Below are 27,521 nucleotides of genomic sequence, written 5' to 3'. Positions count from 1 at the left end.
ACAATGAGGTTAAACATCAAAGCAGAAAACAGACAATAAACCAGCCGGACTCCAAACATTCTCTTTCCCCTATAAGAGACTTCTGAGAATTAAGCAGAAGCAAAAACATTACCAAGAATTTAAGATAGTTCTAATTCTATTTATCTCCTCCAAGCAGATACAAATAACACGAACTTCACAAATGTGTTTTTGATATGAACCTGATCAAGATCTTATGAAGAACAAATTGCCACATTATCATTCAAAACTGTACTATAGAAACTAGAGTAATGGCTCATTAGTAAAGTGCTGGCCACGCAAACAAGAGGACCTCAGTTCAAGCTCCAGAACCCATCAAAAGGTGGAGACATGCCTGGAATACCAGCACTGGGCAGGCAGAGACAGGAGACCCTGGTACTTGCCAGTCCATCATTCGAGCCCTAGGTTCAGTGTGAAATCCTGTCTCAAAAAATAAGTTGGACAACAAATGAGGAAGACACCCAAAGTTGACCTCTAGCCTCCACACACAAGGACACACATATACATACATACACACATGTGAGCATGTACGCACATATACAAACATATATATATGTGTGTATTTTACAATATAAAAGATATAACAGTCAGGTAGTTACTATAAAATAATTATATTCTACCCTACATATATTAGATATCTTTCCAGGTCATAATTTGTACAGCTTACACAATTTAATAGTTTCTGCTGTCAACATAAACAAGAAAAACAATTCAACCAAAATTACATGAATAAAGGGCTAAAAAAATGAGAGTTACTTTATGTGAAGACCATCGCTTAGGGTTAATGACCAAAATTTTAATAACAATAAGACCCTGAAAACCAACTAATAGGGAAATGGAAATGGGTCTAAGTTTTTAGGGAGCAGTACGGCAGAATATAACTTCTTAATGAGCATATCTTTTCTTTAAGATTTATTTATTTATTATGTATACAGTGTTCTGCCTGCATGTATGCCTGAGGGCACCAGATCTCATTATAGTTGGTTGTGAGCCACCATGAGGTTGCTGAAACTTCACCTCAGGACCTCTGAAGAGCAGCCAGTGCTCTCTTAACTTCTGAGCCGTCTCTCCAGCCCCTAATGGGCATATCTTTGACTCAACAAATCCACTTCTAGCCTAAGGAGGGAACTATGCGTAGGAATAAATGAGTGTGATGAAGAGTGGGATAAAAGTAATTCATTACAATATTTTTATAATCAAGAATAATTAAAATGCACTATGAAAAGATACATTGTTCCTCTGTGTAGCCCTGGAGGTCTTCGAAGTAGCTCTGTCCACCAGGCTGGCCTCAAACTCACAAAGATCCACCTGCCTCTGCCTCTTGAGTGTTGGGATTATAGGCATGTGCCACCATGGCCCGGCCTATTTTTATATCTTTCTATTTTAAATTTTTTTCTTAGTGAAAAACAATAAAACTTTCAACAATAAAGGATTGGAATGACAAAAAAGCATGCATTCATGAATACTAGTGAAATGGAGAACAGTACTCAAAATATGAAAAGTGCACAAGGCAATTTTAAAAAATGGTATGATGGTCCATCTGTTAATTAATAAAAAATGAAAAATCAAAGATGACTACAGCTCGTCAACTGAAATATTTATTGATCACCCCATAAACATTATACAGAATGTTAAGCAATGGGAAGTTAAAGTAAGATTTGGACTGCTGACTGAGATGGTTCAGCGGGTAAACATGCTTGCTGCCAAGCCTGGTGACCTAAGGCAGAAGGATTATGAACTACTGCTAGGTGTCCTCTAACCTACAGGATGCAGTAGGGTGTGTGTGTGTGTGTGTGTGTGTGTGTGTGTGTGTGTGTGTGTGTGTGTGTGTATACGCATGCACGCACGTACACACACACACACACGTGTGCACAGACACACACACCCAAAATTTTTTAATGAATTTAAAAAATGTAAAGGGCCAATGAGGTGTCTCCATAGGTAGCAGGCTTGAATTTAATCCTAGAGCCCACAAGGGCATAAGATGTGACGTGACTCCACAAAACTGTCCTCTAACCTCCAAGGTGTGCTCCCCAGCCTGTCCCCACACTAAAAATGAGAACTTGATTTAAAATACAGGTAATATTTAAAAGGCATTCCCTGGTCATGAAGAACATGTAGTTTGGTGGGACAGAAATACCTCTAAACAGACCAAAATAATGAGAGAGATATGCAGAAGCTATAGAAGACAAGCATTTATTTAGCTATGAATTTTTTCTTTCTTATTTACTTATTTTTTAAGAAAGGGTCTCACATAGTACAAATATATATACATTTTTTTCATTCATTCCCTCAATTGATTCACTCCCTCAGTTAGGTAGTTAATTAGATAGATATGTAGGTAGGTAGTTATTTTTGAGAAAGGGTCCCATGTAGCCCACACTGGCGTTAACATTACTATATAGCTAAGATGGGATTTCAGCTTCTCGACGTTTCTTATGACAAGATGATCCAGGTTCTTATGCATTTTCTTCATCAACCTATAATCAAGCATTTCTCCAAGGAGTTTTGGTTCTTTCGAACAAGAACCTTTTTTTCTAAATTACAGTTTGAATACTCACTGAGGGTTAACCCTTGCTTGTAGTTCATTTAAATAGAAAAAGAAAAATGCTTCAATATGAAATACATCTGCCTGTCTCTGTGTCCAAAGTTCTGGGATTACAGGCATGCACCACCACACCTGGCAATATCAATGTTTTTAATCCAAATTAGGACTAGAGTTATTTGCTTAATGTTTTTCAGAACATCTACATATCATTTTTCCCATGCTAGGAATCATTCTTAAAGACATCAACTGTGGAAGAACTAGAAATACAAACTCCTCAGGAGGTGGAGGCAGGATGACCATGAGCACAAGGCTAACACGGTCCACATACCAAGTTTCAGCCTTGAAGGGACTATATTCTGAGATCCTGGAAGGTAAAAAAAAAAAAATAGGAGGGAAGGAGAAGGGGAGAAGGAAGATTTCACTGGTTCTGCTGCAAGGATAGCATGTAAAGAACTCCAAGACACTGCGGTTCCATAGAAGAGGATGAGCCTGCAGAAAGACTGAAAAACTCTCACAGTGAAGTAGAGGGGAAATGACAAGGCAATTAAACAAAGACAGGAGAATGAAATATTAGTATCAAATGCTACTGAGCCCCTGAAGGAAGAACCGAAAACACCCTTGGATTTTGCAACAGGAAAGTCTTACCTGAAAACAGATAAAACAAGCAGGGGTGTCAGTAAAGAAATAGTTAAAATTCAAGTCTAACTGAAGCACAGTTTGCACTATACTAGAACGAGAATGTAAGTTCCCTAAGACGGTCAAAGGGAACACACACAGAGCATGCAATAATGACTAGTCTTGGTTAGAATTTCCTCATTGTGACACACATTTGTTGAGTGTCTGCACAGATCTATTTACTGAGAAGGTAAAGGTTAATAGACTTTGGCTTGTAGGCATCATGGTCTAGAGCTGAAATTAGACAAAGCAGGAAGTTATACTGCTTTGTTATAGTAAGCAAAGAATGATACTACAGTCCACTCCAGAGTGTGGGAATAATAGGTATTTTGGCAAACACCTTTAATCCTAGTACTCAAAAGGCAGAGGCCAGTTGATCTTTGGGAATTCAGGCCAGCCAAGGCTGCACAGTGAGATCCTGGTCTTTAAAAACAACAACAAAAACCACATCTGCCCACAAATTTTCATGAGACATTTATCAAATAAAACAGACCTGTAAAACACACAGAAAAGCAGAGACTATGTCATCATTCTGCAATGAGACCACACAATATACAACTACCTTAATCATATGTATCTGTAGACATATCGTGTGTGTGTGTGCGTGCGTGTGCGTGTGTGTGTGTGTGTGTGTGTGTGTGTGTGTGTGTGTGTGTGTGTGTGTAAGTATCTTCTCTAGCTCTCCAAGAGCCCAAATCTATAAGGAAAAGACTTTATTCATGTAATTGCTTTATCTGCCTACATTTAAAAAAACATACTTCATATTTCTTGAGTATACAGGATAAAATGCACATAAAAATTTAGCAGTTTAATGCAGACAAATTTGGATTCTAAGTTAAATGAGAACTGTGTGAACATTATCTATAAACTGTTTGATTTCCACAATAAGCAATACAATTTTAAACTCAACTTGGTTTAAATAAGAAAGGCATTAAGTCAAATCTAGTGTATTTCATGAATGACTAAACTCTACTAGAAAGCTCTCAAATAAATACACCAAGTCTGTACTCCTCCAGAGTATTCAAACTAGCAAGGATATGGCAGGAAAGGAAAAGTGCTGACTAGTCATTTGGAGGTGAAAAAAAAAAGGACAAATATTTTACTTAACATGGAAATCAATTCTAGACAAATCAAAGGATTCCATAACAAAACCATAAGAGTACAAGAAAAGCTTTTCAAAAAAAGACTAGTGAGAGAAGGAATTTATTAACATAAATTACAAAAATCATGAAAGATATACATTTTAAAACTTCTCATAGAGAGCAGTACCATAAACAGGGGTGGAGAAAGAATGGCAAACTGAAGAAACACTATTTGTTATACATATGACAGAGTACTCCTAAAATCAGCCAGAAAGAGGCAAACTGTGGAAAGGGCACATGTCCAGGTAATTCTCAGACAATGATACAAATAGCCAGTAAAAAAAAAAAAAAAAAAAAAAAATAGATGTATATGTGCCCATTAGATTTGTCAATATTGTCTTTTTCACAGAAAGTATACAGTTAAAGAGATACTTTCTTGTACTCACAGTAATGTAAACTGGTACATATGTGTAGAAGAATCTCATGAAAAAAATCGTAACTTACAAGTCTGTGCCTACATAAAAAATATTTCTCGTAAGTACAGAATATACTTTCTATGTAAACTGTTTATAAAGCTGAAATTATTAATCACTAACAGGCATGATTAAACTAAGGTACATCTATAAATTGGCACCAACATAAATAGAATATTGTTGAGTCCCTAAAAAGACATGGAGATTTCACACTTGTAATTCCAACACCTTGGAGGCTGAGGCAGGAGGATTGGGAGTTCAAGATCAGCTTGGAACATATAAGGAGACTATCTCAATAGATAAGAAAACAAGAGCTACAGATAACCTATTATAGTAAATCTAAAATCATTTGTATGTAAGTAAATTCTCAAAGAATAAGATCTTGGGCCATTATAGGTTTTTGTGACATGAACAAAACATCACATGGTCTGATTTTTCTTAAAATACATACCTTTAACTTGTCATTCAAAAAGTCTAGTATAGTAGATAATAGAAAAGAGTCAGTTTTTCATTTTTATAGGTGTTAAAATACCCATGTTTGCACAAAAAAACCCAACAAACTATGCAGCATGAGTTCATGAGTGCACGCAGACAGACAGACAGACAGACAGACAGACACACACACACACACACACACACACACACACACACACAAACACAGTTTTGGCCCAGCAGTAAAGCACTTACCTAGAATATGTGAAGCACTGAATTCAACTCTAAAAACATTGCCACAAATAACAAACGTACTAACAGAGAACATGTAAAAATAAAATTCGTTCTAAGCTCACTCAAATTCTGGATCAAAATACGGCAGCTTTATTTGCTGTTTTTCAGCTTCCTGGGCTAGCAATTTGCTATATGCCACTCTCCTGGTGCTAATCAGTGGTAGTGAACTGAGGCTCTCACTCAGACACAGTGGCGCTGTGCTATGATGGTTCAGTAGGTCGTCTGTGTTGGATGCATTTTCAACTCAAACAATTCTCAGGGAGGAGCCTGACCATAAGTCAAGGAGCACTTCTATATATGTAGCTCACTTTGTACTTCTTTAAAAGCAGGGTATTATGTGTCCTGTCTAGTCTAGAAGTTTCTCTATAAATAAACATGGATAACTGTGAGCTCCTGATCCCCCAGCCTCCACCTCCCAAGAGCTACTCTACATCAGTGCACCAGCACACCTGGCTTATGTGGTGCTGGAAATGGAACCCAGAGCATCATGCATGCTAGGTAAGCACTGTCAAATAAGCTCTGTCCCTAACCTCTAACCCTATACATCTATTAAATATCTATTTAATTGATGTTGTTGTTCTGATCAGAGAAAGGATAATATATATTATTCTTTATATATTATCTAATAATAATATATTATTCTAACATTGCTCTTTTCTTCAATTCATTTCTATTTAGACATATTTTTCTCAAATAGATATTTTTAAGCATCTCTAATAAACATTATTACATTAATCTTCCACTTATCTGCAAGGTAAACATTCTAAAATTCAGGGGATCCAATGCTTTCTTCTGACCACTGCATGCATGTGGTGCACATACACACACTAGCAAGCAGAACACACATATACCAAAAAAAAAAAATACATTTTTTTTAAAGAGCCAAAATACCTTGTTTTTAATTTGAAAGTCATGTTACAGTAAGCTTGCATAATGTTGGGAAAACAAGTGGTGTGTGGTTCACGTACCCTAAGAGTGCTAAGGCTGTTCAGTATCCTAGAATTCTGTATAGCTAGGAAATTTTGTATAGTGACGCCTAGAAACAGGTTTCTAAATTAAGTACTGAGTTTGCTTAACAGTGTTTTATTTTCTTTGGCATAAGTTTTTGTTTTTATAAATGACTGGCTATATTTGACCAGGGTTCTAATTAAGGGCCCCCTTTTCAGGGACTGGAAAGATGGCTCAGCGATTAAGAGCACTGGCTGCTCTTCCAGAGGACCTGGGTTTGATTCCCAGCACCCACACAGCAGCTCATAACAGTCTCTAACTCAGCCCTAGGGGATCTGATGCCCATCTGCACAGACATACATGGAGGCAAACCACTCCCACACACAAAATAAAATAAAATAATTTCTTTTAAAAAAGGGTTCCTCTTCACAGTCCCTTCTTTACAAGGAAGCTGCTATAGCAAAGTGGCTTGCATCTGCTACACAGAGTTTCAGACTTTGTTATGTGTAAAACTCTTTTACCCATCCCATAAATATTTATTGTTGCTCTAAGGTGGCTTTGTACAAAAGAGGCAGGATATAAATTAATAATCATCTAGCAAAAAAAACCAGTTTATAGTGTAACGAAGTAGGGAGATTGGCTCCCCATGCACCTCCACTAGGTGGATGGAATTCTGAGGTCAATAGTTTTAAACCACAAAGGCTGACAGCATAGTCAAGAGGAGTTTCGAAATACGCCCTGCATGACCGAGGATCACTCCCTTTTTCCATGAAAGGAGAAAGTGTGACTATTCAATCTAGCGCAACATACACTTTACTAATTCACTGACACGCATCAGAGCACAGGACATAAAACTGATTAGTTTTAATATTTACTATAGGACGTGTAAGTACATGTTTGTTTATTATTTATTTCTGCCCAAAGTATTTATATAATTCTGAAATGCATACTTAAGTAAAGGTACACAGGGTGGGCTGGTAAAATTGCTCAGAGGGAAAGTGCTTACCTTGTATGCTAAGGTCCTAGATTCAAGGCCCACCACCACCCACATATACATCCCAAAAAGAGAAGAGAAAGTATTCACACATATATAGGCTAATCAAAAGAAACAATTCCTTTCCAAGATTCAAGAGAACAAACCTCTTAAAACCTAGATATCAGCAAAATTTCCATGTCTACATAACCTTACCATTAGTCTTCACCCATAAATACTTGAGTGTAACCATATCGTTTCTAATTACAAGGACTATATACTCAATATGTTGTGTCTACTACACAGCAAGTAGGATTCCAGTGATTTGAACTAACGTTAATCTTTTCACAAGCCTAACTGCAGTTTATCTGCCTGGACAAAAGAGGAAACAGAGAAAGCAAACAATCTGACCGAGTGGAGAAGTTAAAGAACAGCAGACTCCAGATTCCACTTCGAGTAGCCCTGCTCCAGAACCATGCTCACGACCACCATGTCACCCATTATCTCTACAGAAACCATTAGAGTTAACTCTGGATACTTAATCACCCCCCCAAAAAAAAAAACCTCTACTTTATGCCAGGAAGGGTATTTCTATTCAATTCATAACTGAATTTTAGAAATGGTGCAGTTTGTAAAATTTTGTCTGGCAACTTAATTTACAACTCTTTATATTGATTTTTTTTCCTTTGGGAAAAAAAGCTATAAACATAAAGGTTGGAAAGATGGTTCAGCAGAAAAGAGCACTGACTGCTCTTCCAGAGGACCTGGGTTTGACTCCCAGGACACACAAGGTGGCTCACAACCATCTGTGACTCCAGTTCCAGGCAATCCAATGTCATCTCACCTCTACAGTGGTATACAGACATGCACAAAGGCAAAACACCCATGCACATACTTTTTTTTAATTTTAAAGTTATAGACATGATTCTGATGAATGGTAATAAATGCCCAAGATCCCAGCACTAAGGCAGGAGAATCACTACAAATCTGAAGTCAGCCTGGGCTACAGAACAGGACTAGCTTAAAACAAAACAAAGCTACAAATCACATAGGACAATTACCCTAACAAATGATGAAACTGATGCATGGGGAAATAAATAATTTGTTTAAGGCCAAAACACTAGAGCTAGCTTTTAGGACCAGACAACAGTGTGAGATTCTGGAACTACACATGGTAGTAATTTTACCATGTCAATTTTCCCAAATGATTTGTATTAATACTAAGGATAACCACTCATAACTTAAGTGCTTATTAATTTTCCTTTTAACACCAATTGAGGACACTGGAACATTTGCTCTTAAATATACTATTAACTTTTAGTTTTGTTAAATTTACAGTAACAAAATTGATACTAAGTTCAAAAACTTCAGAAAAATGTATGATGAGCAAATCTCTGCCATTGGAAGCACTAAGATTTAATTCTAGTTTATATTCAAATGCTCACATGTCTACTGCTATTTCACATGGAATGGAGACTATGACATACAGATATGCAAACAATGGAAAGGGAGAGAAATGTCTTTATTGACACTATGCTGGGAATTTTGTAATAACACACAAGAACGGTTAAGACATATTAACTAAAGACATTAACCAGTAGCTATAGTGACAAAAAAGAAATACACAGTTCCATGTTGGCATAGACAGAGTACTGAAACACAAGCTCTAGCAATGGCAGCCACAGACCACCACAAGGACTGGGAAAGGCTTCACACACAGGCTTCTGGGAACGGCGGCTGTTTCCAGAATAAACAGACTACAAGTGGGGGTACAGACAGTTAGTTACTTTTCCTCAATTTTAATGACAAACTTACCCATCAAAAGTTAAGGTTTATCTGTAAATCTCTTGTAGTAAAAGAAATATTAAAATGGACTTTTAAAAATAGGTGATACCTTAATACTGAAAGTATAACTCTCAATACAGCAAATGTAACTAAGTAACCATTTTTCAAATTACCTCCTGCTAGTTGCTCATTTCCTTGATTTCATTTGCCATTGATCTAACTCAACATGGGGGAGGGTTACATTCGTGCAAGTTAGCACAGTTTAATGGTTAACTACATTCACCCGCCAGCTGTGTGCATGGTGCAAATAGTCATGTATATAAAGTCAAGAGATTCAGGTCTCCTTACAGGAGAAAGTACTTCCAAATTACTTGAAATTGAATAATTGGGACAAAAAAATGCACACAATTAAAATATTTCTTTTTATTATTCCTCTAGTAATTTCTTCCAAAATTGATCCAGACAATTCATCATTTGATTCTGTATCTTTAGAGCCCAAATCAAGATTTGCTATGTTAGATGATGTCAAAATTTTAGCCAATGGCCTCCTTCAGCTGGGACATGGACTTAAAGATTTTGTCCATAAGACTAAGGGCCAAATTAATGACATATTTCAGAAACTCAACATATTTGATCAATCTTTTTATGACCTATCACTTCAAACCAATGAAATCAAAGAAGAGGAAAAGGAACTAAGAAGAACTACATCCAAACTACGAGTCAGAAATGAGGAGGTAAAGAATATGTCACTGGAACTCAACACAAAACTTGAGAACCTACTAGAAGAGAAAACGGCACTTCAACAGAAAGTCAGTGTGTTGGAGGAGCAGCTAACGAATCTAATGCAGAGCCAACCTGGGGCTCAGGAGCACCCAGAGGTGACATCGCTTAAAGTAAGTAGAAGTCACAGCATGCTGACTGTTTGCCATGTCGGTTTTTCTTAAATACATTTTTAAGACATACTATTTTAAATACTCTGCTACATTACTAAAATACTTAATTTTTTCCAGAAAGAAATTTTTCTTGGAAATAAAATTTTCCACTGTAACTTCTATTCAGGTTTTGCTTCCCTAATATTGTATTTGAAAAGAGTTAAAATTTATATTTCATATGATAATTAAATATCAGTTAAGTGATAAAATTTATAATGTTCAATTATTATGTTACTGCTAATCAGTAGAGATAAAAAATTAAAAGAGGGTTGGGGATTTAGCTCAGTGGTAGAGCGCTTGCCTAGCAAGCACAAGGCCCTGGGTTTGGTCCTCAGCTCCAGGGGGAAAAAAAAATTAAAAGAAATTTAAATTTAAAACCATTCTTCCATGAACAAAAATAGATTACTATAGAAAATGGTATATTCTAATTCTTTTGAAACATTATCTCTTTTAGTTTAAATAAAACTCAGAAAATTTTAGATATGGCAATTTTTTAATATAGGAACGAAATTACATATTACTTGAAAAAACTAAGACAATGACAGCCAATGTTCACTTCTCTAACCCACCACTAACTTAAAATTAGATGACTGTTACAAAAAAAATTTAGAAAGACAGAGGAAATTTTAAACAAATTACAATTTGTGTGTGCAGAGTTTTGTAGAACAGCAAGATAACAGCATCAAAGACCTCCTGCAAACTGTGGAAGAACAATATAAACAATTAAGTCAACAGCACAATCAGATAAAAGAAATAGAAAATCAGGTAAGTCAGTCTAATGCTATGTCCAATCTGTTGTACTAGCTGTTAAACACAGGCTGTTAAGACAGCACTCCACAGCTAATCATAGGCTTGCAAAACTTTCTGGGCAACTGGCAACTAACCTGTCTTGCAGCTTCCTCACATGTCCTATAAAGAAAACAGCACAGCTTATCATATAGAACTGTGAGGAAAAAGGATTCATAACTGATTCCATTAAAGTGATCCTAAGAAATTTTAAATCAGATCATGAATCTGTTCTGCTCAAAACCTCATAGGAGCTCCCTGTCTTCCTCATCCTCACTCACAGAACCTGTGCTGACCTGGTCCTTCATCATCTTACTGATTGCATCTCACTAGCTTCCTTGCTGGTCCGGAAGTACTTTAAACACACTGCCCCCAGGGCCTCTTTCTAGAATGCTTTTTTCTAGTATCTACACTTCTCATATACTTCCATCAAATACAAAATGTTCAATGAAGCTGACCCAAGCCATCTAATCAAAAATAAGGTATTCCCCCAAAGTCACCACATTTTTTCTCAACATCTTTAAATTTAGCAGAAATATGAAGTTATTTCTTGCCTATCCCTGAATTAAACTGAAAGACCTATGAACCTGAGATTCTTTTTCTATTACTTTATCTACAAAACCCTTCATACAAAACACTGTATGACAAAGATTTGGCACTGAACATCTGAACTGACCATGGCAATATCATATTCAGCACACAGAAGTTAATAAAACTGGCTAAGACTGTGATCCACACTGTTGGAAAGAGAATGTATTCAAGTATCTTAAGCAAACTGCAGAGCCTTACTGGTTTTTAATCAATGTCTCCCTTGTTTTGTTTGCTTCATTCTCTTAATTTTGTTATTTATTAAATAATACGCTTGGTTAAATGTCTCAAGAACAGAATGTCTATACATTCTGGAAAGCACTGTTTACTCCTCTTTATTCCCTTGCAGAACTGGGGTCAGACCTTTGCACATACTCAGCAAGCACCCTGCCATTGAGCTGGATCTCCAGTCTTGTTTCTTGCTCTTAACATAGAAAACAGTAACATTAGAAACTGAAAGACAACGTGTGTATATCATTGTACTTCTGATATCCTTACCCAGAATTCCCTAATTATATATACACTAGCATTTTAAAAGTAGATTTATATTCTTTTATCAGCTCAGAAAGACTGGTATTCAAGAACCCACAGAAAATTCCCTGTCTTCTAAATCAAGAGCACCAAGAACTACTCCCCCTCTTCAGCCGAATGAAACAAAACCCATAGAACAAGATGGTAAGAGAATCTGGTGGGTTTTCTCTATAAAATCCCCAACTTTTAGGACCTGCTCTAGACTAAAAAGAGTAAAAAGACACAGATATCAAATGCAATCACCACACTGTCAACTTAATTGGATCCTGGTTTTTTTAGTTTCTTTTTTTTTTTTAACATTTTAACACTGTATATGGTATTAACACATGAAGTTAATATAAAAACATGGAATGACTAATAATTTCATAGATTAAAAATAATACTGCAGATGTAGAAAAGGAATACATTTATGTTTATAAGACACGTGGAAAACTATGCAAGGGGCCAAAGACCATTATTTAAAAATTATTTTCAGGGGCTGGAGGGATGGCTCAGTGGTTAAGAGTACTGACTGTTCTTCCAGAGGTCCTGAGTTCAACTCCCAGCAACCACATGGTGGCTCTCAATCATCTCTGGCGCTTATAATAAATAGCTAAAATCTTTAAAAAAAAAATTACTTTCAAAAGCAACAAAACAAAATACATTTATGTAGCCAGGCGGTGGTGGCGCATGCCTTTAATCACAGCACTCAGGAAGCAGAGGCAGGTGGATCTTTGTGAGTTTGAGGCCAGCCCAGGCACAAAGCTACACAGAGAAACCCTGTCTTGAAAAAACAAAAACAAAACCAAAAATGTATATAAAGAAAAAATACACTTCTAAAAACTGAAAGATTATGGAATTCTCTTCAAAAATTCTACTTTCCTGTCTGCTTAAAATCTTTCACAGATATAACAGAAGTTCCAGGGAACAAAATCACTATTTCCAGCCAGACTTCAGCAAAATGATATGTTCCCAACAGTTATTTTTGTTTATATAATTGACATAGGAAAAATACCTGTTAGCTCTCTTCCTGTACGTTCACAGCTTCTACACATCTGTTGATTCTAGTTATGAACCAAATCCTGTACTAAACTTCTGCTACTTAATATTCTTACTATGCCTAACAAAAATAATAATGCTTTCAAAATTCTCATTTTGTGGATTTTCTTTTGAATAAGTAAGTTCGAAATGTTATTCTAATGTTATTTGGATAGTTTGCTGTCTAATAAACATACCTTTGCATAAACATTACTGAACATTCACACCAATTCCATGAAGCAGCAGTGAAATTTCAAGCTCCAAAAAGATTTCTCTTCCTAAATATCACATGATTATGTTTGTTAATTCTAGACCTTCCTGCTGACTGCTCTGCCATTTATAATAGAGGGGAGCATGCAAGCGGCGTGTATGCCATCAGACCAAGCAGCGCTCAAGTGGTTCATGTGTACTGTGACACCCAATCAGGTACAGCCTCCTAAGCAGAGAATGGGCTGATGTAAATTCAAGATACTCATTGCCTAGTACCAAAACTAAGCCTGTTATCAACCTACAGAATGGGATTATTCATGCAAATTGGGGACTATAATAAATAATAAAATACATTACCTTGACTATATAGTACCAAATTAACAAATCACCTCACAAAGTCACCAATTAAAACCAAACTCAAAACGTAGTCATTTTTCTCGTCAACAATAATCTACTAAAAATAACTACATTCATTCACGCCCTCCAGGTAGTTCATGGACATTAATTCAACACCGAAAAGATGGGTCACAAAACTTCAACGAGACATGGGAGAACTACAAAAACGGTTTTGGGAGGTTTGACGGTACAGTGATTTCCTTGCATTATTCATTTATTTGTTAAATTAACAATATTAACTGTATGTACTGACACAGGCCTGAAATCTTAACACTTGGGGGTGGGTGGCATGAAGCAGGAGGATTGAAAGTTCAAGGCCAGTCTGGGCGACATACTGAGACCCTTTCTCAAAGGAAAAAAAAAAGAATTATAAATTAGGGAACAATTATAAAATGGGCAGTGGAAATGTAACAATAAACAAAACAAAAAAATCGTCTTCATAAAACTGATAAATACTATACATATTAGCAATTACAATTATTTTAACTGTACTTATCACTACTACATGTCTGCTCTTAAGTAGGCTTATTGAAATTTAATTCAATAGTTCATGATTATCATAACTGTTATTAAGGAAAGTAGTATGTACTGTGGGCTTTAGAGAGTGGTAAGGCTATGAATGAGCTGCAAAGATAGCACTACAGTACTCTTACATTGATATTTTAAGTATAAAGTAATACAAGTTAAAATGGAACAGGAGGTATACCTTGGGGCAGAGCCCTTGACTAGCACAACACTTGGACTAATCCCCAGCAGCTCAAAGAAAGTAATAGAAGTAAAAAATGAAACAGAACGGACATGGGAACCATCAGAGGTAGTGTCTAGCTACTTAAATACTAACTTTAACTATTCAAGTATTATAAGTCTATACTACAGAACTGTGGTTCTCTGTAATACAGTTAATGCAGAATATTCTATTTTGATCACAAGACTAAACTATAAAAATAAGCAAATAAAAGAAACAGTAGGTAAAATTCAAAAACACATTATGGACATTTGTGAACGTGTTAGTATTCACTTATAAAAGTAGAATGCATCTGTTGTTCTACCAAAATTTTTAACTCAGTATTACTTGAGTCTTTTAAAATTCTCTATTCACAGTACTAGTTAAATCCCTAAAGAGAAGGTCTATTCAGTGGTATTTTGTAGTTCTAACTCATCTGAGATTGAGTTTAACACTAAAATAAAAGACTGACAGTTCAGAATGCTCATTTATTTCTAATCAGAAAACAATTCCATTTATAATCCTTAAGGGAAATTTCCTAACTCAACAGCAATAATGAAATATTTATTTTTGTCATTAAATATAGGTTGCATAATGATCTACTTATATTACTATTTTTAATTCCAAATAAAAATAGTTTTAATTATAGAGAAAAAATACTAATAACAAAAGATTCAAATCTAATGTTTTTTTTAATTTATGAGATTCTTTTTCCATTAAAAAAACTAACTTCAGATATAAGAAAAATGTTATCACTAATACTCAAAACTGAATATATGAAAGCATTCTCTTGACTGAATATAGGCATATTAATGAGCTTCTGATACACATAAGGAGGTATGAGTGAGATATTACTCTATCAATAACCAAACCTAAAAATACCTATAATAATGTAATATCTCATATATAAAACCATTTTGTAAAACACATTTTTGAAGCAAAGTTGGGGTTTATCAAGACAAGATTTTAATATAGACTAAATACAGGCTTAATTAACAAGGGAGAAAAAGTCACACGAAAACAATGGACAGTTGTACTGGGGGTATAGTTCAGTGAAGAGTCTTCCCCAACATGCATGAAGTCAGACTCAGTGCCCAGAACTCAAAGACAGTGTAAATAAATGAATGAATGGATGGATGGATGGACATATTAGAAACAGAAGGAAAGAGAAAGGGAGGGAGGGATGGACGGTGTTTTGGGGTTTTGAGATGAGGTCTCATGTAGCCCAGTATGGCCTTAAACAGCTCTGTGTAGCTGAGGACTGAACAATTCTTTCTGTTCTACCTCCCAAGTGTTAAATTAACAATACAAGCACACACCACAACACCAATAACATAAATGCTTTACAAGACTTCAAAGTAACCAAGGAGTTAGGACTAAAACGATTCATTTTCTTTAATGAATTGAAAATGGCTTTAAAAACTGGGCTGGGAACATGATATGCATACATGTAATCACAGCACTGGAGGGGCTTTGGCCGGAAGATCTCAACTCTGAGGCTAGCCTAGGCTAAACGGTGAGAGCCTGGCACATGCACACACAAAGACACACGGTCAATCAGGACTTGATCTGCAGTTAATAATACACAGGGGTTCCCCACGCCCCACCTCTTCTCTTTAGGAGAATTTTGGCTGGGCCTAGAGAAGATCTATGCCATAGTGAGCCAGTCTAACTACATCCTACGACTCGAGCTACAAGACTGGACAGAAAGCAAGCACTATGTTGAATACTCCCTTCGCCTGGGAAATCATGAAACCAACTACACGCTACATCTGGCTGAGACTGCTGGCAATGTCCCAGAGGCCCTCCCAGAACACAAAGATCTGATGTTTTCTACATGGGATCACAGAGCAAAGGGACAGCTCTACTGTCCAGAAAGTTACTCAGGTATTTCATTAATGCCAATACTTTTTTTCTTTAAAGTATCCCCCTACAGTTTTAACTATTATCTATAATATCAATTTTTTAAAATTCTAATCTCAAGTAAGCATTCTCTCCAAAGACAAAAATCTACTGATTGTAGTTTTAAGTACTAACTCTGGTTCAGCAGGCTATTTTACCTGTGATGCTTCTCAGACACTCTATTTTGATGGTGTATGTGAGTCACACAGATTAATTAATATTGAGATACATGCACCTACAATATCGTTTATATGAAATAAAGATATAACCATGGAAAATATCTAACAGCTACTAGACAGAAGGCATTATCCAATTAAATCACACGTCTGTCTTCTTTAGGAGGCTGGTGGTGGCATGACGTATGTGGAGAAAACAACCTAAATGGTAAATACCACAAACCCAGAGCCAAATCCAAGCCAGACAGGAGAAGAGGGATCTACTGGAGGCCTCAGAATGGAAAATTACACTCTATCAAGTCATCCAAAATGATGATTCAGCCCACCAATTTAGACAGCTTTAAATGAACTGAGACAAATTAAAGGGCCAATAAATTAAATATTAAAATCCTCCCAGATTACTGTAATGTAATAATTTGGTATTAAACCTTTAATGGAAAGCTTGAGAGATGAGTTTTCAATTAGCTTTAAGGTCACTGTTAAGATTAGACGCCATCATAACAACTTAACACCATTTGTCTTTCTCAATCAAACCTCCAACAGTATCATTTGTTCATGCTCATGATGTGGGAATCAATGTAAGATGGTCCAAGTCAGCTGGGCATGGTGGCGGAGGTAGGCGGATCTCTGAGTCTGAGGCCAGCGTGGTCGACAGTTTGCGTTCCAGTACAGCCAGGATACACAAAAAAAAAAAAAAATCTTGCCTCAAAAAACAAAACAAAAACATGGTATCAGGCCGGGCGGTGGTGGCGCACGCCTTTAATCCCAGCACTCGGGAGGCAGAGGCAGGCGGATCTCTGTGAGTTCGAGGCCAGCCTGGTCTCCAAAGCGAGTACCAGGAAAGGCGCAAAGCTACACAGAGAAACCCTGTCTCGAAAAACCAAAAAAAAAAAAACATGGTATCAATCTAAATCATAACTAATGGGTAAATTCAAAATCATTCTATTAAAAATATTAAAACTTCAATTTAAAAAAAATACAGTTTTCATGTTAAACTCCAAAAAGTTTTATTTTTATAGTTCTCAAATGCTATCTTACTCGTTTCAGAATTAAATTCAGCCAATTTAGAATACACATCTGCAATAGGAACTTTTAAAATTATGCTTCATTTTGCTACAATGTAATCTGGAATAAACGATTTTTAAGGACTTCACATAAAACTGTGTGCGATGGTGGATCTGCACTAGACCCAGCGTCGACCAATGCGGTAGGTCCAGATTACCCCGGCACACTGACTTTGCAGGGTCAAGAATAAATACAGTAACTTGCCGGGCCATGGTGGCGCACGCCTTTAATCCCAGCACTCGGAAGGCAGAGGCAGGCAGATCTCTGTGAGTTCGAGGCCAGCCTGGTCTACAGAGCGAGATCCAGGACAGGTGCCAAAACTACACAGAGAAACCCTGTCTCAAAAAAAAACAAAATAAATAAATAAATACAATAACTTGGCATATATTTAGCTTATCTACACTGTGAACATTTCATATACTTTAACAGTTAATACTATGATAGTAAGTTTAAGTGACATCTGTCAGAATGAAATAAGAATGAATGCCTTTGTAGCATTAAATGGAAGTTTAATAAGAATTTATTATCCCAGGACAGGACATACAGCTAACATTTTGTGTATTTTTTAAGTAGAATTAAAAATCATTATAGATTATAAAATATTTTAAAATCTGAAAGGCATGTATGTTTAAAACATCATAGACACTGGCATTACAATAAGCATATGACTATTTCTAAAAACTAATTCAAACTTTAACTATCCAAAGAACCTTGGATACAAGTATCACCTGTTAGCGTTTGTTTCAAATTTTTTATTCCGTGGTTATAAGATCACCTGTTGCTCTTCCATAACACCTGAGTTCAGTTCCCAATAACTATACTGGGGGGCTCATGATCACCTGAAACTCTAGCTTCAGTGGATCCAATGCCTTCTTCTCACTTCCACGGACACACAGACACAGGTCATATACACATACACATAAATTTTTAAAAATGTATCTTTTTATTTATTTATTTTTATTTCGTGTGCATTGGTGTTTTTGCCTGCATGTATATCTGTGAAGGCGTCTGATCCCTGGGAGCTGGACGTACAGACAGCTGTGAGCTGCCATGTGGGTGTTTGGAATTGAACCCAGGTCCTCTGGAAGAGCAGTCAGTGCTCTTTACCACTGAGCCATCTCTCCAGCTCCAAAAAAATATATCTTAGAAAAACTGCCAACAAAGAAAATTCTGAGTTAAGTCAAGTTTTTAAAGATAGGTAGTATCCAAGTTATACCGTGACTTGCCTCAATCAATATCCAGCATCGTATTTTAAGTTATACTATATCATATATACCTTTAAAACCACATATAAGAGACACAAAAGGTCTATGTGATCCTACATTAATATTTTTCTACAGAAAAATACAAAAAGAATAAAAGCAAGAAAAAGCTACTGTTTTCAGAGCTACAGTCCAACCTGCCAAAAAATTACTTCAGAGAGTTCTACAGCTGGATGGTAAAGTGGCCCCCGACCAAAGGGGGAGTAAAAAAGAAAGAAACAGAAACTCGGGAGTACAAAGTGACTCGCTATGCAAGGCAGCGAGTGCTTCTCCGTGCTGCTTCCCTTTTCTGCTGTCTTAAATCCTCATCTGGTGTGTCTCACTTCGCTCTCAGAAGTACGGAATTGCTCCCCCTCCACAGCACGCTCAGATGGAGGGGTCATTCTGGTAGCGAAAGACTCCTTTACATTTCACAGAGCACTGCCCTGTCCTCACTTCTTTGCTTGAAGAAGATTTCGGCACTGACCCACAGTTGTGTAACCTAACGGGACTTTTCCCTTTGTTCTCTCTAGTACTTATTACTAATCGTATCCCAATACCACTCCACTCACCATGGCTTATCCCTCCCTTGGATCCACCTTCCTAAGTCTAGTCCTTCTTCTTATCCTCTTCCCATCATGGATCAATGCAACCTTTCTTTTGGGGGAGGGAGGCCCATGTGTAAGAGGGAAAATATGCTTGTGTTCATGAAGGAGTGCAGACATGTGCATGTGTGTGCGCATTCAAAGGCCAGATGCCTGTGTCAGCTGGCCTCCCTAGACGCTCTCCACCTTACTTGATAGACAAAGGTCTGTCACTGAACCTGGAGCTTATTAATTCAGTAAGCTACCCAGCCAAACAGCTCCAGAAATCTACCTGCTCTGGCGCCCAGCACTGAGGTGCCAAGAGGGGCCCTGCCATACCTGGTTATTATGTAGTAGGTGATGGGGATTCAAACTCAGGTGCTCAAGCTTATGTGACTTACTGACTTAGCCATCTCCCCAGCCCCAATACAGTCTCTATAAATGTGACCCTCAAATATTCTGTCTACCCCCATGCACTCTATTTTTCATGGATAAATTCCCCAACTCTATATATCCAACCATAATCTTTGTTCCGAGTCTTCTCGCATTGCTGACTAGCCACTTCCCCCTCGCTATCCTACAGATACATGGAGTAGCAGCCCAGCCCCGTACAGTTCTTTTCAACTTTTCGCCCTCCCTCTCCAAACTTCATACCCTCTCAACTTTTATAGCCATTGGCATCACTACCAGGTTATTAGTCTGGAACCTGGAGAAGGTCTAGCTTTTTATTTAAACTTGTAAACACAGTCTTTATATCCTATAACCTTTTTCTGAAATGTTCTGATACGCTTTCTTCACAAGGATTGTCTTAATTGATCTACTCCTAGCCCACTAATTTTATTTCCCATTCAATTATACTATAACAAGTTTATAAAAACAACAGTGCCTGTTTTGTTTAAGGTTGTCTACAACAGAAATACAACAGCTGAAAATAATTAAAATATATTCCTGTAATAGATTTTAAAGTTACGGGATAATGACTTGCCACAGAATAAATTTCTCTTAAAATTTTACCAGAATCTTACTTTAAAACATAGGATCTTATAATATACGGAAGGTATCTCATACTCCATAAATGTATCTTCACATAAAAAGTTATTTTCCCCAAAAATCTCCTAAGAAGTGATGCTCCTTCCTACAAGATGTCATATTTATTCTGTGGATTTCACATATGCCCTATCGTTATATGCTCAAGGGAATGTTTCCCAACTAGAAGAGTACTTGCCTAAAGAACAAGATTCAAATCCTTCCAGCAATCCAAGTTCCCTAGCACCTGCCACCAGTGATCTCTCTAGGTTTTTGAGTCAGTGTCTGAGGTAGCCCCGCTGGCCTCAAACATGCCATCCATCCTTCTCAGCCTCCTCAGGTCAGAGATCTCATGTGTGCACCACCATGCCTGGCTCCTCTTGAACGATTTTACTCCAACACAATGCTGCTCTTTTGAACAAAATTTATGTACTTAAAACGGCCTATTAGTCAGGCAGTGGTGGTGCATGCCTTTAATTCCAGCACTTGGAAGGCTGATCTCTGTGAGTTCAAGGCCAACCTGGTCTACAAATCGAGCTCCAAAACAGCCAGGGCTGTTATGCAGAGAAACCCTATATCGAAAAACTAAATCAAAACAAAACAAAAAACACACAAATCATCCTATTAGTATTTCCTAGTTAATCCCATCTGTCTACAGTTCCACCTCTCTCTTTCTGATTGGCTAGGACATATTTATATTCTGAGGTACAGGTAATCTTCCTTCTTCCATAGATCTAGTAAATGGTGACTTGATCTTCCTTTGAATGATGCAGCACTTGTGTCTGTAGCCCTCAAATGGCAGCATTACACAGACAGAAAAATAAACATAGCAGATTATAATAAAAATTGAAAAATAGTAATGAAAAGGCTGCATGCATCAAACATTCATCTACCTGATCTTAGTGAATCACTGTAAAATCTCATACCAAGAGCTTACCCTTAGCCAATATGAGAGCTAGTATACACATTTCTCTTTCCATCGTCACCAGCTACTGTATAATCTATTTACATATTTTCTCATACTACAATAAGCAGGTATTCATATGGACATCTTCCTAGTAACGTAACTCATGGCAGTTAGTTTACTATTAGTAGAGATGTACTCATTAGTCAATATTTGATGAATTCCTACTTTATACAACTTATTCCAAATCTGTACTCTTATATATTCTACCTTCTGTACAGAACAATAGTGTCACCTCAAGTGTTTGTCCCACCACTAACACCCACAAGCAACGCCCTTCTGTGTGCACTACTAAATGCTTCTCTGACACCACAGTTCTGAAAACTGAAAGTCATTAAACAATCGCCCCTTTAACAAAGTCCAAAGTGTTCTTCTCGTGGGTGCAAATCACCTAGGGCAAAATTACTCAATTGGTATCAGCTGTGCAGTTCAAGATTACGAAAGAAGGGTTAACAAGGCCCTGCACACGCCTTCATATGGTGAAGTTTCAACTGAGTTTTAAAAAACATAACAAAGAATTGCATCTAAACCATAAAAACTGTTTGCTACAGTTCAAATGCTCTAAGATAGTAACACACCTAAAAATGATTAGACTTATTGAAACAGCAATAAACAACCTTAAAGTGTAGAACTGTTGCTGCTCATCTCCAGTCTACAACACCATAAACAGGGATGGTCACCTGCCAATCCTGCCTTATTGGGTGCCCATGGCCAGAGAAAGCACTTAAATGGTCTTATAAACAGTATCTTTAAATAAACACACATTATTTTTAAACACCGGATCTTAGGTTATCACTGTTCAAACTCCTTTAAGAAAATGATCTATACAAACCCTTCTGGTGGAAATAGTTTAACTTTTAGGGTAACTCAACAGAACTCTCTGCAGGCTGCTCCTGTTTCCGGAACTTTATCCTTCCCCTGGGAGCCTGGGACAGCACACCACCACCCTGACTTTCTAAAATCACTTGGGTGGCAACATGAAAGTGCTAGGAAATTGGCCTCTCAATTCAATTGTTTTTATAGATTTTCTTAATTTTCAGTACCATTCATATTAAAATAAGAATGTAAAAAAGGCACCACAGCAGTATTAGCAGTATATAAGAAATCTGAGAATGAAAACATTTTTATATCCCAACTATTATGGCTATCTCAAAATACCACTTAGAAAATAGTTTTTTTTATTATATCAGGACAGAATATTTTAGTTTTATTTATTAATAAAAAATATAACTAATATTTTTAACACTTTAATTCAACATAATTGGTTTCTTTTGTTATTTTATGAACTAAAATATTATTCAAAAATGCAAGCTCATAGGATTCACATATACAAAAAAAAAAACAATAATTACTCTGCAAAGAGAGATCTACCAAAACACAAGGACAAGCTATAGAAGAAGCAAGTGTCATGTGATCCCCATGTGATCTCACTGACCTGGTCTGACTAGCCAAACTGTTCCCTGAAATAAAACATTAGGGAGAAGTTGAACTGGTTCATTATAAGCTTATCAAATGACTCAAGAGAAAACTAATAGCATACAATTCAAAGTAGGTTTTAAAACCAACATTTGTTATTGTGACTATTGGACTCCATACCTGTCACAGAAGAACACCCCATATCTACAAATAAAATGATGGAGCAACTGATAAAATGGGGAAGCCAGTAATTATTACACTAATCTCTTTTTGTGTGTGTGTGTGTGTGTGTGTGTGTGTGTGTGTGTGTGTGTGTGTTTGGAATTTCATATATAACAGAACGACCAGTTCACAGACAGTAGGATTACTGGTGTTTATGAAGAGGAGGGCGTCCATATAACCAATGGAGAAGGGCAGCATCATACAAACTACAAGCTTTTATTTTGATCTTCACACTAATAATTACCAATCTCTCTTACAGCCTTAGTTACACCACATTTGCTAGCCACACTTGAAAAGTAAAAAAAGAACTAGCTAGAAAAACAAAGATACAAAAGTTCAACAGGCAATCACGACTTAGGCTATTGTTGGGAAAGAGGGCAACTCTCATAGTCTGCCAAGAATATCATGTGCTATGTGGACATGTCTCAAAAACGCAGATGTCAATAAAACAGAAAGATTTGCTCAATTAGATGTACCTTGATCTAGTACAAGTCAAAGGCTACTGTAGTCATCAAGAAATGATTTGAAACACAAGTAAGAAGGGAGCTACAAACTTCTAAGCAATTTCAAACATTTCATAAAATCCCAGTAAGAAAGGTCTCATTGTTTGCTTATCCTAACGTAACATCTACACAGGATCTTTTATCTGGTAATATGATAGCATAAGCAATCATTAGATGTAGACCTCACTTATGTGGCTTATTAGTTCTATGTCTTCTAACTCTTGATTGCTAAGATATCTATCTATCTACATATCATTTACCACTGTAAAGGATTAAAAAGACTGGGCCTCTTCTCATTCAGCTGTATTGAAAACCAGCTGACCAGCTACACGGGGGAAAAGTGTCATCTAAACATGGCAGTCTACACTTGCAATCTCAGACCTGGGAAGCAGAGATAGAAGAACCCTGCCCACTGGGCGACACACCAACATCCTGTCTCAAAAAATACACATGGTTATCAGTACCGTGGACACTGAAGGTCCCAGTAAAAGCACAAAACTGGCCAATGCTAACTTTCACAGCCTCCCTTTACATTTTGTATTTTATTTATTATGGGGGAGGGGAGGCATATGCATGGCCCATATGTAGAAATCAGAAGACAGCTATGGAAAATTAGCTCCTTCCCCCCACAACGGCTCTTAGGGAATCAAACTTCAGTCACCAGGCTTGCATAGTAAGTACTTTTATACAAAGATCTCTATTACTAGCCCCATACCCTCCTTTTACCTCCTTATACCTCCAAAGTCCAGTGTCTTCTTGCTTCTCAAACCACTCTCTCTAAGGTTCTGTAATGTATTACTTTTTAGGGCACATGGGATTCCATTTTCTTATACTGAGGGAAAGTCAACTGATCTCAGTTTTAAATAACCCTAGCATAGGAACCAATCTATAGTTTTTGGATGACCAATTAGTCCTTACCAATACTGAGCATTTCAAATAATAAAAACCAAAAGCAAATTCAAATAAACAAATTACTTCAAGCAATTACTATGACATATTTACATAATTTGCTCAAATTAAAAGCAAAATCACATCCTTTATAATGTGTAAGACGCACTTCATTCTTCGATGTGTGTATCTGTCATCCCCTCAGGTGGGTATGAACATTAAAACTGGACACATACTTAAAAGCCTCATTCAGCAAGGTTTTCCTCACTTGGTAGGTAAGCCCTGCATTTAACTTCTATAACATGAGTTTCTCAAGTGTTCCTAGCTTCTACTAATTAATATAGACATTATTCTCTACATGTCATTTATATCATTATACCATGCCTACTATAAGACATTAAAAATTATAGAAAATAATGATGCAGATTTTGAGGCAAAAATATAAGATAAAATTATTCTGGCCTGCTTTAATAAACATATCAAACAACAATCCAGAAATGAGAATATTTAATTTTATTCATGACCCATGCAAATTATATATGTTGCCTATCTTTTGTCCTTCAGTATGAAGATTATGGAAAAGGAAGCAATACCTAGATTTCAAACCAAATAAACCTCTTAGTCCCAGCTTAATGTTTGTCTCATATACAGAAATAACAACTCCAAAAGTATGAAATTTATAAGATGTCTATGAAACTGAATAAACTAATTTAAATGAAAATAATTAGAATAACAGGTACAAAATAATTATTACCTAACAATAAGTAGTATCAACATGAAATTTTAAAACATAAGGTATAAAGAAAATAATTGGAAAACTCCTTTAGAGCAGTAGGTCTCAACCTTCCTGATGCTGCGACCCTTTAATACAGTTCCTCATGTTGTAGTGACCCCCAACTATAAAATTATTTTCATTGCTACTTCCTAACTGTAATTTTGCTACTGTTATGAATCATAATGTAAATATCTAATACTCAGGATATATGACATGTGGCCCCTCATGACCCACAGGTTAAGAACCACTGCTTTGAAGACCCATAAGATACAAAAAGTTTGTAAATACAGTATCAAGACTACTCAAAAAACACCATGTATAGGCAAGACAGCAGCTACATTTTCAAACTGCTAGCAAACATAATTTACAACTTAGAACCCTATATCTAGCAAAACTGTCAATCTTGAAATAAAGATTCAAAAACTTAACCACCAAGTGAGGGAACATGTACTTGTAGGTACTGAGTGGACAGGCTGGGGTGGGAGATCGCCTGAGCCCAGGGGCGAGAAGAGGCCATCCTGGACAGCCTGGAAAGACCTCATCTCAAAAATAAACAAATGAAATGAATGAAATAAAAACACTATCAGGTACATTTTTTTTTTTTTTTGGTTTTTTTCAAAACAGGGTTTCTCTGTGTAGTTTTGCGCCTTTCCTGGGACTCACTTGGTAGCCCAGGCTGGCCTCGAACTCACAGAGATCCACCTGGCTCTGCCTCCCGAGTGCTGGGATTAAAGGCATGCGCCACCACCGCCCGGCTCAGGTACATTTTTAAAAGTACCTCCATACATCATAATTAGGAAGATATTGAAAGTTTTCAGTAAAATAAATACACCCAGAAAGAAAGACATGGGAAATATGACTACTCCCTTGGTGAGTTTAAAAAAAAAAATCTCTAGTACAATGGTAAATAATGGATAATAAGTAATGGTAAAGAACATCTAGGATAATGGTAAATTGGCTTCTAGACAAAACCACACATAGTCAGCCTCACAGGCTTAGAAAATGTCTACTGTGCCGGGAGGTGGTGGCGCACGCCTTTAATCCCAGCACTCGGGAGGCAGAGGCAGGTAGATCTCTGGGAGTTCAAGGCCAGCCTGGTCTACAGAGTGAGTTCCAGGACAGCCAGGACTGTTACACAGAGAGACTTTGTCTTAAAACAAAACAAAAACCAAAAACGAAACAAAACAAAACAACAACAACAAAAAAAAAATCTCAAAAAAAACCCCTAAGTAGTCAATATGTAACTTTTCCTAAACCACTCAAAAAGTAAAAGTGGCACAGGAACAGCCATATCCATGACTGAAAGCCCCATTCTTCTACTACTGTAGCTTTCTATTTTTAACTCACTGAATAAATATTTATTATATGCTTTCTATGTCCTAGGATACTACAGATGCTGAAAGCAAAGTTAATGGATGAAATAGAAGTCCTTGCCCTTTACAGTAATCTATTCAAATGAAACAGTGTTGACATAATTTTATACACACAGCCCCAGACAATGGTGTAGGAAGGAAGGAGCTGGGGAGTGAGAAGTAGAGCAGTCAGCAGTGTGAAGGGTGAGCACCTCTAGGAAGCAGTGTCTAAGCCCGTAAAGACAAGAGGCAAACAGAAAGGCCAAAGGACTCTGATGGCAAGTTGTTCGGCAAAACTGACTTTGTTCACGGACAAGCAGAAGGTCACTGAGGTGAAATGCACTAGTAGTAGTAGTGAAATACACTACTTTAAGAATAAATACATTCTCTGCTTGTAACAGAAGCCACTCAGAAACGGTCTGGCTTATAATGTGTAAAGTCCTCTTACTGCAGTGTCAAGAACTGACTGAGACAAACACGGAAATAAAATCACCTAGGAAAGTACAGCAAAGTCTGAGATTAGCAGCCATACAACGTGGAGGTCTCTAACCACACATGGCTAGTCAGAACTTTAAGTGTGCCTAAAATACACACAAGATGTTGAAGACAGAGAGAAGAAAACATAAAGTAATTATTTTTGCATTATGTGATATTTATACTGTTCTTAAAAAACAATTAAGCCGGGCAGTGGTGGCGCACGCCTTTAATCCCAGCACTCTGGAGGCAGAGCCAGGTGGATCTCTGTGAGTTCGAGGCCAGCCTGGGCTACCAAGTGAGTCCCAGGAAAGGCGCAAAGCTACACAGAGAAACCCTGTCTCGAAAAACGAAAAAAAAAAAAAAAAAAAAAAAAAAAAAAAAAACAAAAAAAAACCAATTAAAATTATTACTTCCACCTGGTTATAAATACACAGCAACTATAAAATTTTAAATTACAAGTGTCATTTCACGGTATTTCTACCTGGCAGTGCTGCTCTATAACGTAACTTACACTAGAG

General features: G+C 36.9%; 2 protein-coding genes across 12 annotated transcripts in view; one reads left to right on the top strand and one right to left on the bottom strand.

Annotated features, from left to right (window-relative positions):
• Window positions 1-27,521, bottom strand: part of Dock7 (dedicator of cytokinesis 7) — a 201,313-nt gene that overhangs the window by 99,452 nt on the left and 74,340 nt on the right. The gene's annotated exons all lie outside the window — the stretch shown is intronic.
• Angptl3 (angiopoietin like 3) lies at window positions 9,627-17,254 on the top strand. The gene is made up of 7 exons (XM_052716314.1): window positions 9,627-10,121; window positions 10,815-10,925; window positions 12,095-12,209; window positions 13,395-13,508; window positions 13,780-13,875; window positions 16,033-16,299; window positions 16,654-17,254. The coding sequence occupies exons 1-7, from the start codon at window positions 9,627-9,629 to the stop codon at window positions 16,836-16,838; spliced, it is 1,383 nt and encodes a 460-aa protein (XP_052572274.1). The 3' UTR covers window positions 16,839-17,254.

Source organism: Peromyscus californicus, unplaced genomic scaffold (genome assembly GCF_007827085.1).
Source record: "Peromyscus californicus insignis strain IS unplaced genomic scaffold, ASM782708v3 Scaffold_5__1_contigs__length_169319896, whole genome shotgun sequence".
NCBI classification, from domain to species: domain Eukaryota; kingdom Metazoa; phylum Chordata; class Mammalia; order Rodentia; family Cricetidae; genus Peromyscus; species Peromyscus californicus.
The sequence above is the reverse complement of the archived record's forward strand: the minus strand, read 5'-3'. Positions and strand labels throughout refer to the sequence as shown.

Bases quoted from the DNA above. Each gene is read 5' to 3' on its own strand.
- Angptl3 (XM_052716314.1), top strand. From the start codon at position 9,627: ATGCACACAATTAAAATATTTCTTTTTATTATTCCTCTAGTAATTTCT. The intron at 10,122-10,814 runs GTAAGTAGAAGT...TTGTGTGTGCAG, and splicing joins CAGAGGTGACATCGCTTAAA to AGTTTTGTAGAACAGCAAGA. The intron at 10,926-12,094 runs GTAAGTCAGTCT...TTCTTTTATCAG, and splicing joins TAAAAGAAATAGAAAATCAG to CTCAGAAAGACTGGTATTCA.